The sequence below is a fragment of the Lactuca virosa genome, chromosome 4, assembly GCF_052849685.1.
Source record: "Lactuca virosa cultivar CGN04683 chromosome 4, Lactuca_virosa_CGN04683_v6, whole genome shotgun sequence".
NCBI classification, from domain to species: Eukaryota; Viridiplantae; Streptophyta; class Magnoliopsida; order Asterales; family Asteraceae; genus Lactuca; species Lactuca virosa.
The window spans coordinates 102,915,661-102,932,442 of NC_136429.1; the positions used below are offsets into that span (position 1 = coordinate 102,915,661).

Below are 16,782 nucleotides of genomic sequence, written 5' to 3' on the forward strand. Positions count from 1 at the left end.
TAACATTAAGTAAGAAAAAAAACTAGAAAAACTCAATAACATTAATTTGAACATAATATACCTCTAATCATAAATGAATATACATTTAGAGTTATAATAATAAATGAATATAAATAACATCTGAATTTCTACATTTATAGTTATAATAATTAATGAATATATACCTTTAGAATAAAAGTTATAGAGCAAACAAACACCCAAAATAGTGATAAATTCGACTGGATAAATAAATTTAACATTAGTCAACCAATTTAGCCATAATTAAAATAAAATGAGGTTTATATACTTTAGACAAAACTTCAAAAATGGTCCCTGCGGTTTCTGAAAATATCAAGTTTAGTCACTAATTTCAAAAAACCTCACAGATGGTCCCTGTGGTTTCAAAACTTTTAACAAATGGTCCTTTTCGCTAACTTCGTTAGCTTTTGGCCGTTAAGTGAAGGGCATTTCTGTTATTTTACTATTACAGGGACCATTTATGAAGTTTTGGCTTATTTAAAAAAATAAAAAAAATATAATTATTTAATATAGAAGGGTCCTCTCTCTCTCTCATTTGCATTTGCATCTTTAGAACCCAAGTAATTATCGCATTGTTCATATACCTAAATTCAACTTACCCACCCACCCATATCTCTCGCACACACATATACACTCGCATGACCTTCGATCTACCATATTTACTGGTCCCTGCTAGCCCTTTCTTTTCCTCTCCAACAAGCTTCAAACTCCAAAATTTCAAATCTGATGTTTATGGTGTGGTGTTCGTCTCATTATGCCTAATTGGAATCTAAAGCTCGTTGATTTGTTCCGCCAAAGCTCACCCACTTGCGATATCACCGTCACCCCTTTGTTGTCATACCGTTAGATGAATTCAGTTCGTGATTTGGAAATGCTCAACAATGGATTCCGCCAACAGGTGGATTCAGTTCAAGTATGACGTCCCGGATCGGGCCTGAGATGGATCGAGTCTGGCTAAGCGAAATGCTCGTCTCGTGATGCCTGCTCGAATTTAAAGGCCACCGAGGAGAACAAGGCTCGTATCTTGTCGAAGTTTCCAAATTTGGAGATTATTGTTATGAAATCATTGAGTCAAGAAGAACATAAATCGAAGCAGATCTCTACAAGAATCAAACCCAGTTGAAGAAGTCGATGACTGCTATATGTTTCAGACATTAGGGGTATAAACCCACTTGATTGGGCGCCTAGGTGGTCATCGTTTCATTCATAGAGGTGAGCGGTTTGTTGATTTTGTATCAAAAGTGTGGGTAGTCAGTCGGAGATGATATGGTGGACCTAGGAGGAACTGCCAACAAGTGAGCAGTACACATCAATGTCGACTATTACCATGGTATCCTTCATTTTCCAGAATTTGGTTGTAAACTGTGAATCTGAAATTAATCTTTCTTATGTTATCGATTGGAATTACTATCTTGTTATCATCAATCAACTTTAGATCTTGGTTGAACTTGTTCATTATCGTCGCTTTTAGGATTTTTGTTTTTCCTCCCCTCGTATCCTTCATTTTCATGAATTTGTCATATTCAAGTTTGTTTAGATCATTTGGATCTTGATTAATGGCTTTCAATTTGTTGTCAGTGTCTATAGTAGTATCGATTTGGATGTTGGACTTGATTGTAGTTCATTTTGAGAAAAAAATTTGGAACGACACGGTACTTTGATACCCTGTGTTTGATTTGAAGTTCTTGTTTGTGTTTAATGGGTTGAATCGAAGAGGCCATGTTACTGTGGAACAAATTTCACTATGTTGATTCGATGATGGTTTGAAATATGGTATAGAATTTGCAGGTCAAGGAAGAATAAGTTGAATTTATGTGTGTATGTGTGTGTGAGAAAGAGAGAGGGGACCATTATATATTAAAATAATAATTTTTTCAGTTTTCTTTTTTTGAGATAACAAAAACTCATAAATGGTCCCTGTAATAGTGAAATGACAGAAATGCCCTTCACTTAACGGCCAAAAGCTAACGGAGTTAGCGAAAATGACCATTTGTTAAAAGTTTTGAAACCAAAGGGACCATCTGTGAGGTTTTTTGAAATTAGGGACTAAACTTGATATTTTCATAAACCACAGGGACCATTTTTGAAGTTTTGTCTATACTTTATTCCATTGAGGGGTTACTGTCATAAAAACCCTTAAGTTTTCAGAGTTTTGTTGGTTTTGTCCAAAGTTTAATTTTATGTCTGTTTTTACCCTTACATTAACTTAGCAAAAAAAACCCTTATAAATTTTATTTACATTTGTTTAATGTTATTTCTTTATATATATATATATATATATATATATATATATATATATATATATATATATATATATATATATATATATATATATATATATATATATATATATATATATATATATATATGTGTGTATATATATATATATATATATATATATATATATATCTTTATCTTTAATCTCCTCTATGCACAACAACCGACATCAAACCAAATCTCATTCGTCTCTGTTTATCTCTTCACCCTCACGACGTCAGGTGTTCTTCCCCGACTCCGGCAACATCACACACCAGCAGCGCACCACCACCTGTCTCCACCAAAGATGCAATCGACGCCCTGGAAGTCCACCTTTTCCGTCACCGCTGTCCGCCACTTCTACCTTCTGTCAAGACGAATAGCCCTAACCCTATCCCGCCGCCACGATCAACCACCCTTTGGTATTATCGATGCCCTGGGAGTCCACCTTTTCATTCGACTCTTAGCAAACCACATCGATCGGAAACAAATGTGCTGGTAAGCTTTCCCCTTCTCAATATCGGTCCTGTAGGTGCTTCTTCGGTTATGATTCTATTAGTTTTAGAGTATTCATGGTTTACAGGACAACATGTTTCAGTCTTGAAGAATATCAGACTGCCAAATCAGCCTTTGAATCTGGCTCTACATTTGCCCCAGAAGATACAAGATTCACATATTGGATTAAAAAGTGTGACAAGTGCATTGCATGTAATTAAATATTCATAGGCATGTTGGAATCTGATTTTTGATATCATCAATAAAAGGGACATTGTTGGTTTACAAGATTACATCTTAACTTATTAAGCTTTAAGTGTACCGTACATCTACATGTTATTGTCTTTCTGATTTGTGTTTCACTTTTTTAATAGAGGAAAATGTTACACATAAACTTGTTTTTCTTTAAAACAGTCAAACCAACAGATTATTTTTCTTAATTATAATACAACTAATAAGCATATTTTTTTGTGATAATTGACAGATAGTCCCTGCAAGGTGTAGATTTGAAGTTTTGTCAACCAAAGTTGAAATCCGGCTTGCAAAAGCTGAACCTATTAAGTGGACATCTCTTGAATATGGTAATAACAATTTGGTTGCACAAAGAAGCAATGTCTCTTCAGGTACCTCACTTTCAATTGTATATATGATAATCAAATACTTTTCTGAAGGATAAAAGTCTTGTCTGTATAGATGATATTTCAAATATATATCCTTGAATCACAGACAAGTTGGTTAAATTAATGGATAACTGAAGAAAACTGGTTGCATAGCATAGTCTACTAGGAATTCAAAAGATCACATGGCATTATTACTTTAAATTATAACACTTATGTACAATATCTGGAAATTAATGGTATTACATTTCATGTAACAATGGTAGCAATTACATTTTCTGGAAATTAATAATGCCACATAGTCTTTTTAGTGGTTAACTCATTTAAGCTAAAAAGAAAGAGCCAAATAATTCGAAAAAGGAAAAAAATAAAAAACAAGAGGTTAGTTTTGAGGTTAATTATTGTGTTGTGCAATGTAGGTAATCAAAGACCTGCATATCCTTCCTCCAAACCAACCAAAGACTGGGATAAGCTTGAAGCCCAAGTGAAAAAGGAGGTATACAATACATTTTGATTACACAAACACACATTCAATAACTCACTTAACTTTTGTGTTTTGTGTTTTTGTGTTTTCAGGAAAAAGATGAAAAACTGGATGGGGATGCTGCTCTTAACAAGTTCTTCCATGATATTTACAAAGATGCAGATGATGATACAAGAAGGGCTATGATGAAATGTTTTGTAAGAACTCACTCGTTTAATTATTTATTTCATCTTTTTAATAACAAAATAAGTGGTTTATATAAATGAAAATGAAAATGGAACAACAGGTTGAGTCGAACGGGACAGTGCTGTCAACAAACTGGAAAGAAGTGGAAGTACACGAATCAAATGAAATATGTCCATCAATGGAATCTGATTTCCAAAATGCATTTTTGAAAAAAAAATCCCTAAGTTGGAACAAGATGAAAGTATGATCTTTTTTTTATTTTTTTTATTTTCTTCTTTCTATCTATAAGAAAACCCCTAACATGTTATCTGTATTTGGTTTGTTGTTGATGGTTGTTGTCAGGTAATTTTTTAAAGGCATCATTTTTATAGAGTGGGATAATGATGTAACATATCCATTTCATTTGCTCATGTTGACAACTTACCATTAGTAAGTTGCATCTAATAAAGAAGGTGATGCTTCTGTAGTTATTCCATGTACTACATTTGAAGTAAATGAATCACATGAAATATGTCCATCAATGGAATCTGATTTCCAAAATGCTTTTTGAAAAAAAAATCCCTAATTTGGAACAAGGTGAAAGTACGTTTCATCCCTATGGTCCATGGGCAAAATGGGTTATTTAGAAAAACTAACAGACTGGTAGTTAGATTTAACAATTCATGGACCAAAAAATCGTTATAAAACATCAAAAAAGGGCCAAACTTGCAAATATCAGCTATTCTCACGCACCAAAAATGTAATTTACTCTATTCTATATTATTTCACTTACCAACGTTTTCATCTTGTAGTTCACTCTAATACTTGATCATTTTTATAAAATTGTTGTAGCTTTGAATTTACGATGCATGGAGAGATTATATGGTGATCATGCTCTTGATGCCATGGAAACACATAGAAGAAATCCATCAGCTTCATTGCCTGTTATGTTAATCGTCTCAAACAAAAACAAGATGAGTGGAAAAAATGTAAATCAGATTTTAATAAAGTTTTGGCTGAAATATATGCAAAAAATCATTACAAATCATTCGATCCCCGAAGCTTCTATTTCAAGCAACAAGATTCCAAGAATCTCAACATAAAATGTAACTAAACTTTGCCACTACTTTCTTTTCTTTTTATTAAATCATGGGTGTGGAGTTTCAACTTTTAAAAACTTTTTTTATTGTTTTGAAAACAACATTGGTGAGTGAGATCAAGGAAATAAAGGGAATGAGAGAGATGAAGATATTCTTCTTTCCATTGCTGCTGGAAACAGACATTCCATCATGACAAATCTTGAATTTGAATATTCTAATAATGATATTCATGAAGATGCATTTAAACTTATTAAATATTCATGTGAAGAGATTTGCACAACGAAAGAACAATCCAACAAAGTTTTGAATCTTTTGACAACTTTCTTGGAAGCAATACTTGGTGTCCAATCACGGGATGAATGTAGTGTGTCAGATTCAGGAAAGGGTATTTTGGTAAATGGAGATAGTACTTTGGTCAAAGAAGACGGGCTTCAAGTTCAACCAGAGAAAGAAGGTGGTAAGAAGAACATGGGGATCAATTTGGAAATAGTTTTAGTAACATGATATTTTTAGTATATATGCAATTACATTAACTTGTGTCATTTTTATAATTTTAATTTGGGAAATTGTTTTTGCAGGGCGTGAGGCGACTACTAGACCAAGTAATGCTACTGAAAATGGTCATGAAGCAAAGTCAAATATTCATGAGGTTCCTGTGTCACAGGTAAAACTTTATATCACCCATTTTTTTATCTATGTTATTTGTAATTAAAATTTCTTTTATACAAACAGCTAGATGAATAATTTTTGCGGAAAGTTGTGAGAAACCATTATGTTTTTGGAAGTTTTGTTGTTTCACCACTTATGGTGATATATATGTTTCCAACTTCACCATTTTCTTACTTGTATCAGGTTTCAAAAGTAATTGTTATATAATTTTGATATCATGTTATAATTTTCCTTACTTTGTCGTTCATTGTGTGTTAAGTTAAAAAAAAATATTTTATTTACAAATTACAGCACATGGATAGTGGTGTAAGTGCTAAAACAATGGGAAATGGAAATCCTGGTGAGTCATTAAAAGTGGAGAAAGAAGAGGGGGAATTATCACCTAATCATGATTCGGATGAGGTCAAATTTTCAACCTATCAAGACAATGAGAATGAGAATGGGACACATAAAGGGGAAATGAAAGTAGATGGTGATGATGAAGAAAGTGATGATGTTTCCGGTGGCGGTGATGACATTTCCGACGATGAATCAGGCGGTTCCAGGGAGGAGGATGAGGAGGAATGTAAACCGGAAAGTGAAGGAGAAGGGAATGGAATTGAGGATTCTGTGTATTTATTACCACCATCTGAGCATTTTTTACGGACCGTTAAGCCCTTGGCCAAATGTGTAGCTTCTTCTTCATGTGGTGGTGAAAAAAAAGATTCCAAATGTTTTTTATGGGAATGATGCGCTTTATACGCTTTTTAGACTTCACCAAGTAAGAATTCATTATTATTATTATTATTATTATTATTATTATTATTATTTATCTATTTTAATAAAGCTTTGTTGCTTACATGTTTTCCCAAAAAAAATTCCAATACAATTTTTTCATCTTTGTAAATGATGTTAATTTTGCGAAATAAAAAAAATCACAATTTTTAATTATTTTTTAGTGAGGACTACTGATAAAGCAATTTTTTATTATTTTTGGTATGATTTAAAATATTTTTGGTATGACTTATGACAGTTATTAAATTGATTTTTAAATTATTTTAGTATATTTGTTAATATTAGTATTTATGGTATGATATCAATTTGCTTAATTTTGTAATGATTATCAGTTTCCGAAAATATATCATAAAATACTTTATTCCACCAATAAATCTAATATATGTTCTTATTATTTACTCTTACAGCACAATTTACCAACAAGGAATCACAATTCACCAACAAGGAATCAGGAACGAGAACACTACTTCATTTCATTCCATTGCATTTCTTGACACGAGTTCAGGTTCTTTTACTTCTTCTATCTATTATAACTTGAAGTGTGTATGATATTTTATTTTTTACTTCTTCTGTTTGAAGTGATAAACTTCTTTTGTTTTAAATGATAATCTTCTTCTCTCTTCTGTTTGAAGTGATAAACTTATTCTGTTTGAAATGATAAAGATATTTTGTCTCAAATAATACACGTATATAATATGTATATATGTGTGTATGTATTTGTTTGTGACATCCTATATATGTATGGTTTGTATATGTATATGTTGGGACATTGTGTGCTTGTGTATTTGAGTGAATATTGTTTTGAAAATATATAATGTTCTAATTTATGATATTATATTCGAAAATATATCATGTTCTAATTTATGAGTGAATATTGTTTCGAAAATATATCATTTTCTAATTTACGATATTACAGTTTCATGAAATTTGGTTCGACTATTATATATGCAAATCTCTCAATACACCCTGCTTGTAGATGTATTGATGCATCAATAGTTGGAGAAAAACAGTCTTCAAAGATCTAAACATAAAACAATCATCATTAGAAAAAGATTCATATTTTATCAAGATTTACTTTGACACAAAGATTCATATATTATCAATATTTACTTTGACACAAAGATTCATATTTTAAACCTTTTACTTAATATATTACTCTAAGGTATTATTAAAAATATAGATTAACAAATATGTATTATCATTCATTTCTAAAATTCTAAGTAATATTAACATTTATAAAATTCTAATCTTTACTATAAGATAGATTAACAAATATGTATTATCTTTCATCACATTAAAACTATCTTTTGAAAGAAACTCTTTGCCGTCTGGCGCTTAGCGCGGGTAAACGGTTAGTATATATATATATATATATATATATATATATATATATATATATATATATATATATATATATATATATATATATATGGGTTTTTTTTCCTGAATAAACCGTTTAAAATGTAAAAAAAAACAAATTAATATGTTTTTAGAACTACAAATGCATATTTTTATGTATTTAAAAATATACATATCAATAAAAAAAATTTGTTCAATCATAAACGTGTTTATATATATATATATATATATATATATATATATATATATATATATATATATATATATATATATATATATATATTAGAAATATTAATATATATATTTGAGAAGTATAAATATTTGTTTTTACGTTTTTATAAGTATATACATATATTTTTAGAAGTATAGATACATATTAATATTTCTAAAAATATAAAATTATGTATTTATACTTCTAAAAACAATATCTATGAAATACGTATTCATAATTCTAATAATATTTTTTTTACTTTTTAAATGGTATAGCCTTAAAAAACACACACACACACACACACACATATATATATATATATATATATATATATATATATATATATATATATATATATATATATATATATATAGATAAAATTGCAAGAATGGTCCCTGTGGTATGTCAAAACTAGCAACTTTGGTCCAAAGTGGGTTTGGCTCGCAAGGATGGTCCAATAGTTTCGTTTTGTTGCGAGTTTAGTCCAATTTCCTATGAACTTTTTTATAATGACGGATTTGCCCTTATTATTTTATTTTCTAATTTTCTTTTATTACAACAGTTAAAAAACAATTAAAAATAATACAAAATCTCTCTCTCTCTCTCTCTCTCTCTCTCTCTCTCCAAAATCATTTACCTCTTCAATCTTCATCCACACACACACGTTTTACTTCTTCTTCTTGCATACGCCTGTTACCTCAAAGGTACCTTCTTTTCATCTTCGTATCTATCTGTATCTCACTTGCTACCATATACCAATTCTTTATGGTCTATTTTGTTCCAGATCCTCATCTCTTATTACGACTTTGATTCTATATGTTTCGAAATTCCTCTTTTTGTTTTAATTGTATATGTTGAAAATTTCTCTGAGATGTATTTTATACTCATATTTGGAAAATAAATTGCTTTACCTAGGACAGGTCTACATAGTTGGTATTTGTTTTCATTATTAGTTGTTGTGGTCTTTGGGTTTTAGTTACTTACTTGGTCACATTTCAACCGCTGAGGTAGACTAGATTCCTCATTCATATATTGTTATCTAACAAATTCGATTGATTTTGAACAGAGAGTCTTCTTTTTTCAGGATCAGAATGCAATTAAGAGTTGTTCCCAGAATCAGTGACCCAGAGAAACAAGATTAGAGTAAACAACACCTTGGAAGAGTTGTTGTTCTTCGTGAGTACATTTATATGATACTTCTTCTTTCCCCGTTTTGTATAACCCTAAATCGATGAATCTTTCAAGCCCTAGAGAGTTTTTAGCTTCAATCAGACCTCATTGATGTGTTGTTGCACACATCGGATAGAACCAAAATCCAAGAATTGCATTCTGTTTCACTCGCAGGTGAATTGTTACAAACGCCTAATACATATCATCAAAATGAACTAGTTTTCGATGGAGACGATTTAGGCTTAATCTGAACGTGCTTCACCGATCTGAATCTCTCTCTTCTTCGATTTTGCATGATGGTCGCTAAGATTTTGTTGCATCATGAGTCTGCGTAATGGAGTTATGACCTAGTTTTAGGGATGACAGAAGGGAAACGGGAAAGGGGAAGGTGGGTTGGCATGTGGTGAGATTTGATAGCGTAGGTGCCTTGGAGTGACTGGAGATGCCTTGGAGTCGCCAGAGTACTCGTGTTGGCGGTGATACCGGTGGAGAGGAAACACACTGTAGAAGAAATAGGGGAGGGAGACGACGCGTTTGGGTTTATAGCTTATTTATTTTATTTTGTTTTATTTTTAACTGTTGTAATAAAAGAAAAATGGAAAATAAAATAATAAGGGACAAATCCATCATTATAAAAAAGTTCATAGGAAATTGGACTAAACTCGCAACAAAACGAAACTATTGGACCATCCTTGCAAGCCAAACCTATTTTGGACCAAAGTTGCTAGTTTTGACATACCACAGGGATCATTCTTGCAATTTTGTCATATATATATATATATATATATATATATATATATATATATATATATATATATATATATATATATATATATAATAATTATATATATAACATTAAAAAATGTAAATATAATATTTAATTAAACATTTTTTTGTATATAAATACGATTTATATGCATGAATACGTATATTATGAAAAAAAATACTTAGGGTAAAAAATATAAAAAAAATTATAAACTTAAGAGTAAAAGCGTAAAAAAACTGTAAACTTAAGGGTTTTGTTTTGCAAAGTTAATATAATGGTAACCTGGAAAACCTATTATCACCGGTAAAAGGGTAACACTAAACATGTTTTGGAAAATGTGAGGGTAAAATCGGATATAAAATTCAACTTTGGGCAAAACCGACAAAACCCTTAAGATTTGACAGTTTTTATGACATTAACTCTTTCATTGACATATCCATGACACTCAAGCATATGGATTTAAGATAGACTGAAGTTGTAAACGCCTAAAAATGAGAAATGAAATGATCAAATAAATTATAAATATAGGTTTCAAAATTACAAAATCTCTAGATAAAATTGACAACAAATCAAATGTAACATTCGGGCCTTGTAAGTTCCTTTTAACCCCTTGTTTAATAGAATGATTGCATTTTGGTCCTCTGGCTAGTACGTGGGGCGTACTCTATGAGTACGCTTAGCGTACTAGCTGGATCAGGATCGCGGGCATCGACCACGTACTTTGGGCGTACGTGGTGTTACGCGGGGCGTACGCTGGCTTGGTACAAACCCTAATTTTTAAGGTATGTGCTTTATTAAAGCTTCTTTATCCCGCCTCTTGGACATTTTAGATCAGCCTCCATATCTTCAAAACCCTAATTTTATCCCTTAGCCTTTGTGTGGTGCTCTTGTAGAGAACTTTTGTGTGTTTTGTGCATCTTGAAGTGGAAGAAGAAGGTTGAAGACTTATTCTCTGGACAGAGGCTTAGAGATCCAGATTTAGCTTCTTCATTTCGTGACTTTTGAGGTATAAAGTCCATATCTTATCAACTCCATGTATAGATCTTCTTTTAGACTTGTTTATGGCCATTTTAGTCTCTTTTGGTTGGTCCATGTTAGCTAAGGTCGTTTCAGAAGCTTAACCTTGTAGATTTGGACATTTTAGGGGTCCCTAAAGCATAAAAATGCAAACTTTATGGTGTATATGGACTCATGCATGTGTTAAGACCCATGGTTAAGCTCTTTTGAGCTCTAGAGCCCCATTAAGCCATGCATGCACGTAAAGTTGCAAACTTTACGTGATAAATCATCTTTTGGTACTAGATCTGAGGGTGTGGAGTAGGGGCTGAATGAATTAAGTGCTTTTTGGTGGGGGTGGCCAACTGGGGAGTATGTTGGGCGTACAAGCTAGTACGCTGTGCGTACAAGCTCCATAGCGGGTATGCTAAGTGTACGAGCTGAGTACGCCTAACGTACTCAGCAGGTGGGCTTCGATTTTGGGCTTCTCGGTTTTGGGCCATGTGCGGACCTTAGGATATTAGGGCTTTGTTGGGCCATCAAATTTCTAGTTTGGACTATTTTGGATGAAGGCCCACGAAAGGGTTGGGGCCCAATTCGGAAGATTGGGCCATAGTTAGACCTTGGGTGTCTATTTCTAAAATTGGGCCTTTTTGAGTAATTAGTTTGGGCTTTGGCCTTGGGCCAAGTTAGGTAAAGGGTAAAATGGTCTTTTACCCTAGTTTGGACTCTTAGTATGAGTTGGGATCCAATTATTAATTCGATATTATTTTATGATGATAGCGCGGGGATTTTCGGACCAGCAGCTAGAGATTTATCTGGGAGATTCAGCAGTCTTAGGTGACTCTTCCGCACCATGTTAGCAGGTCGAAGGCACCAATGCCGACCCATGGTTTATTATGTTAAGGTTCAAGATGGATGTGTGACTCTTGCATGTGTATGTGTTTGTATGCTTAGTGGGCGGGGCCCAATGGGTAATATGTATGTTATTATTTGTTACACTTGCATGTTTGGATGCTGGGCGGGGCACGTTATGAGAGTTAAGGCGAGGCCCTTTATACTCCGTGGGCGGTGGCCGTTATGCGAGTTAGGGCGAAGCCTGTTATACTCAGTGGGTGGGGCCCGTTATGCGAGTTAGGGCAGGGCCCATTATATGTTTGATATGTGTGGTATGTGGTATTTGTGGGGAATCTCACTAAGCTTCGTGCTTATGGTTTCTACTTTATGTTTTAGGTACTTCTAGTGCAAAAAGGAAGAGCTCGGGGGTGATTGCAGTGCACACACGATATTGTTCCGCATTTCATGATAACTCTGATATTTTATGCTGTTTTGATACATTTGTTCCACTTGGGATTTATGATGATGTTTTGGGGTATTGTTTTATTAATTGAAAAATGAAATTTTTAGGTCTTATTTTTGGGGACGTTACATCAAATTAAACATCTTTGGTAAAAACCATACAATGGTACAGGAAATGTGGTAGTGTTGAAGGTAATCATAAATAAGTAACACATATAATCACCAATGAATACAACTACCAAACAAGAAGTGGTTGTTAAAGAAAGCAGATTTGTAGATGATAAATATAAAAGAAATAGTGTTTGGCGTTTTGCTTGCAATACTCATCATCACTCCAACAATCCTCACTTATTGGGACATCACATGCCATTTAGGGTTATGTCCTTCTCCCCTCCTGATTACGTCTGTAATGGCATCCATCCAAGAAAAACATTATTTGAAATACAAAATAAATAGAAATATAGTTAACTAAATCAAAATCCATTTGAAAAACTCAATAACATTAATTTGTTTATTGAGTGTAATCATTAATGATTAAAAGGGCATATGTGAAAAATTATGCCATAGCCCTCCTTCAATCGATTACCAGTAGGTGTATACTTATTTTTTATAGCCTAGATCATCGGGAAATCAGAAGGGACCGCAAGACAAATCATGACTGAAAAAATGGAGAGACTTACAAAATATGGAATTTAGCTTGCTCGAATCCAAGAACACGAAATCAGGAAGAACTCTTGGAAATCCTTGTAGTCGGCACTAAAACTCTATCTCTCTCTCTCTCTCTCTCACACATACACACACATCTCCCTGCTTTCTTGTGCACTTGGTGAAGCCCTAGTTTTATGATAAAAGTAGAAGCTCTAATCGTCACCTGCTACCATCATCTTGATAGGCCGATACCTCAACCCTTAGCCACCAGGTAACTACCATCAACATAGTACCCATCATCGACCTTTATCTTCAAAGTAACACATTCAAGCAAAATCAAGATCAATTCTTTCCTGATTAAAATCGATTTATAGGTCTAGAATCTCCAAAGAAAGTCGATACACAAAGAACAAGTTGTAGGAGTTCGAATGAAGATCGATTTGGAGGTCTTAAAATCGAGTTGCAGGTTTTGTAGATTTGCTGAACGAAAAAATGATGAAGGCTTTGATGATGGTGTTAGTAGCGTATGGTGGTGGCGGCTTGTAGATATTAGGGTTTAAAGCTTTGAAATCGGTATATATATATATATATATATATATATATATATATATATATATATATATATATAGAGAGAGAGAGAGAGAGAGAGAGGAAGAAGGAAACGTGAGGGTGATATAGAGATATTCCAGGAACTTGATAAAAATAGGATAAAAAATAGTGACCATAATACCCTTTTAGTCTATTTTCAATTTGCAATTTAATCACTTGACTTTTATAAATTACACAAATGACCCGTTGATATTAACCTTAGATCTTAATATTTGGAGGGCTCAGAACTATTCTCATATTCTCAACCTTTTAGTCATTCTCAATTGATCCAACTTATATATATATATATATATATATATATATATATATATATATATATATAATACGTTTCTTAGAAATCTTATTTGTTGTTTATTTAATTATGTTTCGATACTTAACATTTTAACGTAAAACCTAGCCCAACACCACCAACCATCATCAACTCCACCATGGAATTTGCCACTACTGTTATTGACCCATCACCATCTCTAGTCACCACCATCATCAATAACCGTCACAACCAACCACCACTCCCAACAACAATACCACCATCACCACCAAAGTAGTTACTAAAACAAAATCAAGATCAAACTTTAAACTTAAGAAATTGGCACATCTGCTAATATCCAAATCAAGATCGTATACCTATCTCTTTTTTCCTAAATTTATCAAAATCAAAAGTAAAAAAGATGATGCGTTGTTGTTTCTTTTCTAGACAAATGACAAAGGGAATATGTCAGATGTCGTGCATGGGAGGAGTCGATACCGTAATTGTAGTGTGGGCGAGATTGTTACTGTGATTGGGAGATATTAGTTTTTGAAGATAGATAGGCATGTGGCAGTGAAGAAAACATGCATGCGGTTGTGAGGAGACGAGGCGTCACCATGACAATGAGACATCAATTTTTGAAATATTAGACTAAAATTGTATATAGATGCAAAATATAGGGAAGAAAATTGTAATTTACTCTATATTAAACATGTTGCTATTGGTCATGGGAGATTGGGACTGGGAGTAGCTTGGAAGCCCAAATATACCTTTTTTGTTTGGGTCTATGAATGCATTACAAGCCCATATAATTGTTAATGATTTAAATTATATGTCACACATCTCGTTATTAATTGTTTTGACTTACCAAATATAAGGTCTAGAAGTCAAATTATATACATATTATATATGAAAACCTTGTATGTGAGAGCTTTATACTGTTCATTTGGTTTTGTAATGTTTAGAGTAAAAATTGCTAAATTCTACTTGCAATACAACTTTTTATGTATATAATATCATATTCAAAATAAACATCTTTACGTAAATAGGTTTTTACTATTGTAAAAGCAGATTTGTATATTTATATTTTTTTCCATAAAATAGTTTTGATCTAACAGTTTTTAACCTTCATAAAGTCAAATTATTGGTATTTTATATGTTGTAATTTGGTCCCTTATAATATTTTAAAGTTATATTTTTGGTCCTTTATATGATTTTTTATAGTTTTCGTTTATTTTTGTCTGTCTCCTTCATAAATAATTGTTTGGTTCGAAATCTTATAAAAATAAAATTACTATCTAACACGCTTGAAGGTTTAAACTATGTTGACAAAATTTCTCATACGAAACCTTATCCATATTGCACTGTTTTTTCAACATAGGGGTTTCCGCAGCATCGTGCGGAGGGTCCAAACCCTAGTTTTAGGCTGTGTTTGGCGCCACAGCTAGCTTATTTTTCGAGTTTTTTTATGCTGTCGTGTTTGGCAAGCTTTTTGAAAAGCTAGCTTTTTATAAGTTTTTTCAATAAGCTAACTTTTTGAAAAGCTACTTAGACTAGCTTTTTTTAAAATTTTCCAAATACACCAATTAATTAATTATAGAAACACATACTCCTACATGTCATTTTATATAATTTTATATATTTCAGCTAGCTTTTCAGCTAGTTTTACCAAACGTTATTTTTTATCAGCTAGTTTTTCAGCTATCAGCTAGCTTTTTATTTAACAGCTAGCTTTTCAACTATCAGCTAGCTTTTCAGCTAACAGCTAGCTTTTCAGCTAGTACGCCAAACATAGCCTTATATAATTTGTTTTGAGACTACTTCTGTATTAAAAATGAATCAGAACTGGTATTCATAAATTGCATTATATTATACAGATTATTTTTTATGAATTATACATATGATTTTTGAATTAAAGTCAAAATTAAGATTCCACAATATGGAAAATTTTGCATAAATTATCATCAGAAAATGAAAATCGGGAGAAAAAAACTTCCATTTTAAATACTAATTCAGTATTTATTCTAATCATTTAGTTGAGTCACTTCGATCTCAATGGGTAATGGGTTCCATTTTTTTGTGTTGTTTCAGCCCTTATTGACAAAGATATTAGGAATAATTTATGTTACTTTAACTCGTTTGGGTCTCTGAGAGATACTATTAAATATAAGGACACATATTACGAAATCATCTAAATAATAAGAGTTGATGTAATTCATGACCCTATGAGTATTTGGAATATATATTCAATAACCATAAATATAAGGACAAATAGTATTTGGAATATATATTCAATAACCATAAATACAAGGAATAATAGTACGAAATCATGACAACATATTTAGTCGAACACTAACATAGTAGATGTATTTTCTTTTTTTTGGAAAGGGAACTTCCCTAACGAGGGTTTCCGGGCCAGCTTTCGCGCAACGACTAATCATCCGCTACAAACATGAGGCTTTGTCTCATGCCCTGGAGTCATTGCAGGCGAATCTCCATGGCCACAAGGGCTGAGTGGTGCCAGGATTTGAACATAGGTCAATAGGTTATCCATTATATCTTCCACATGCCTTACCAAGTCACCACAACCCAAATGGTTTAGATGTATTTTCTTATACATAATATTATATATTCTTTTATATTTTATATTATTTGTGGCCGATAAACTTATATCGGTTACCGATTTATGACACATCAAGTTATTATTTATAGGGCATTTTTTTGACCATTTAATATCTAGGGTTTAGGTCATTTTTGGTCACTTAACTTTTGGTTTTGTACTCATTTGGTCACTTAAATCTTTTTAAGTTTTAAAAGATCATCAAACTTTTGAATTTGTGCTCATTTAGTCACTTAACTTTTGGTTTGATCACTTAACTTTTGGTTTGGTCACTTAACT

At 32.3% G+C, this 16,782-nt stretch overlaps 1 protein-coding gene across 1 annotated transcript; it reads left to right on the forward strand.

Annotated features, from left to right (window-relative positions):
* The first annotated feature begins 2,581 nt into the window (after positions 1–2,581).
* Positions 2,582–4,924, forward strand: LOC145104848 (protein SGT1 homolog). The gene is made up of 8 exons (XM_079042016.1): positions 2,582–2,772; positions 2,858–2,978; positions 3,254–3,392; positions 3,806–3,882; positions 3,963–4,067; positions 4,157–4,297; positions 4,346–4,398; positions 4,888–4,924. Exons 1-8 carry the CDS (start codon positions 2,582–2,584, stop codon positions 4,922–4,924), a joined length of 864 nt encoding a protein of 287 aa, XP_078898142.1.
* The last annotated feature ends 11,858 nt before the right edge of the window (positions 4,925–16,782 follow it).

What these genes read in the sequence shown, in the direction of transcription:
- LOC145104848 (XM_079042016.1), top strand. Translation starts at nt 2,582, where the DNA reads ATGCAATCGACGCCCTGGAAGTCCACCTTTTCCGTCACCGCTGTCCGC. An exon ending in AAGAAGCAATGTCTCTTCAG is followed by an intron (nt 3,393 to 3,805) that starts GTACCTCACTTT and finishes TGTGCAATGTAG; the next exon opens with GTAATCAAAGACCTGCATAT. An exon ending in AAGCCCAAGTGAAAAAGGAG is followed by an intron (nt 3,883 to 3,962) that starts GTATACAATACA and finishes TTGTGTTTTCAG; the next exon opens with GAAAAAGATGAAAAACTGGA.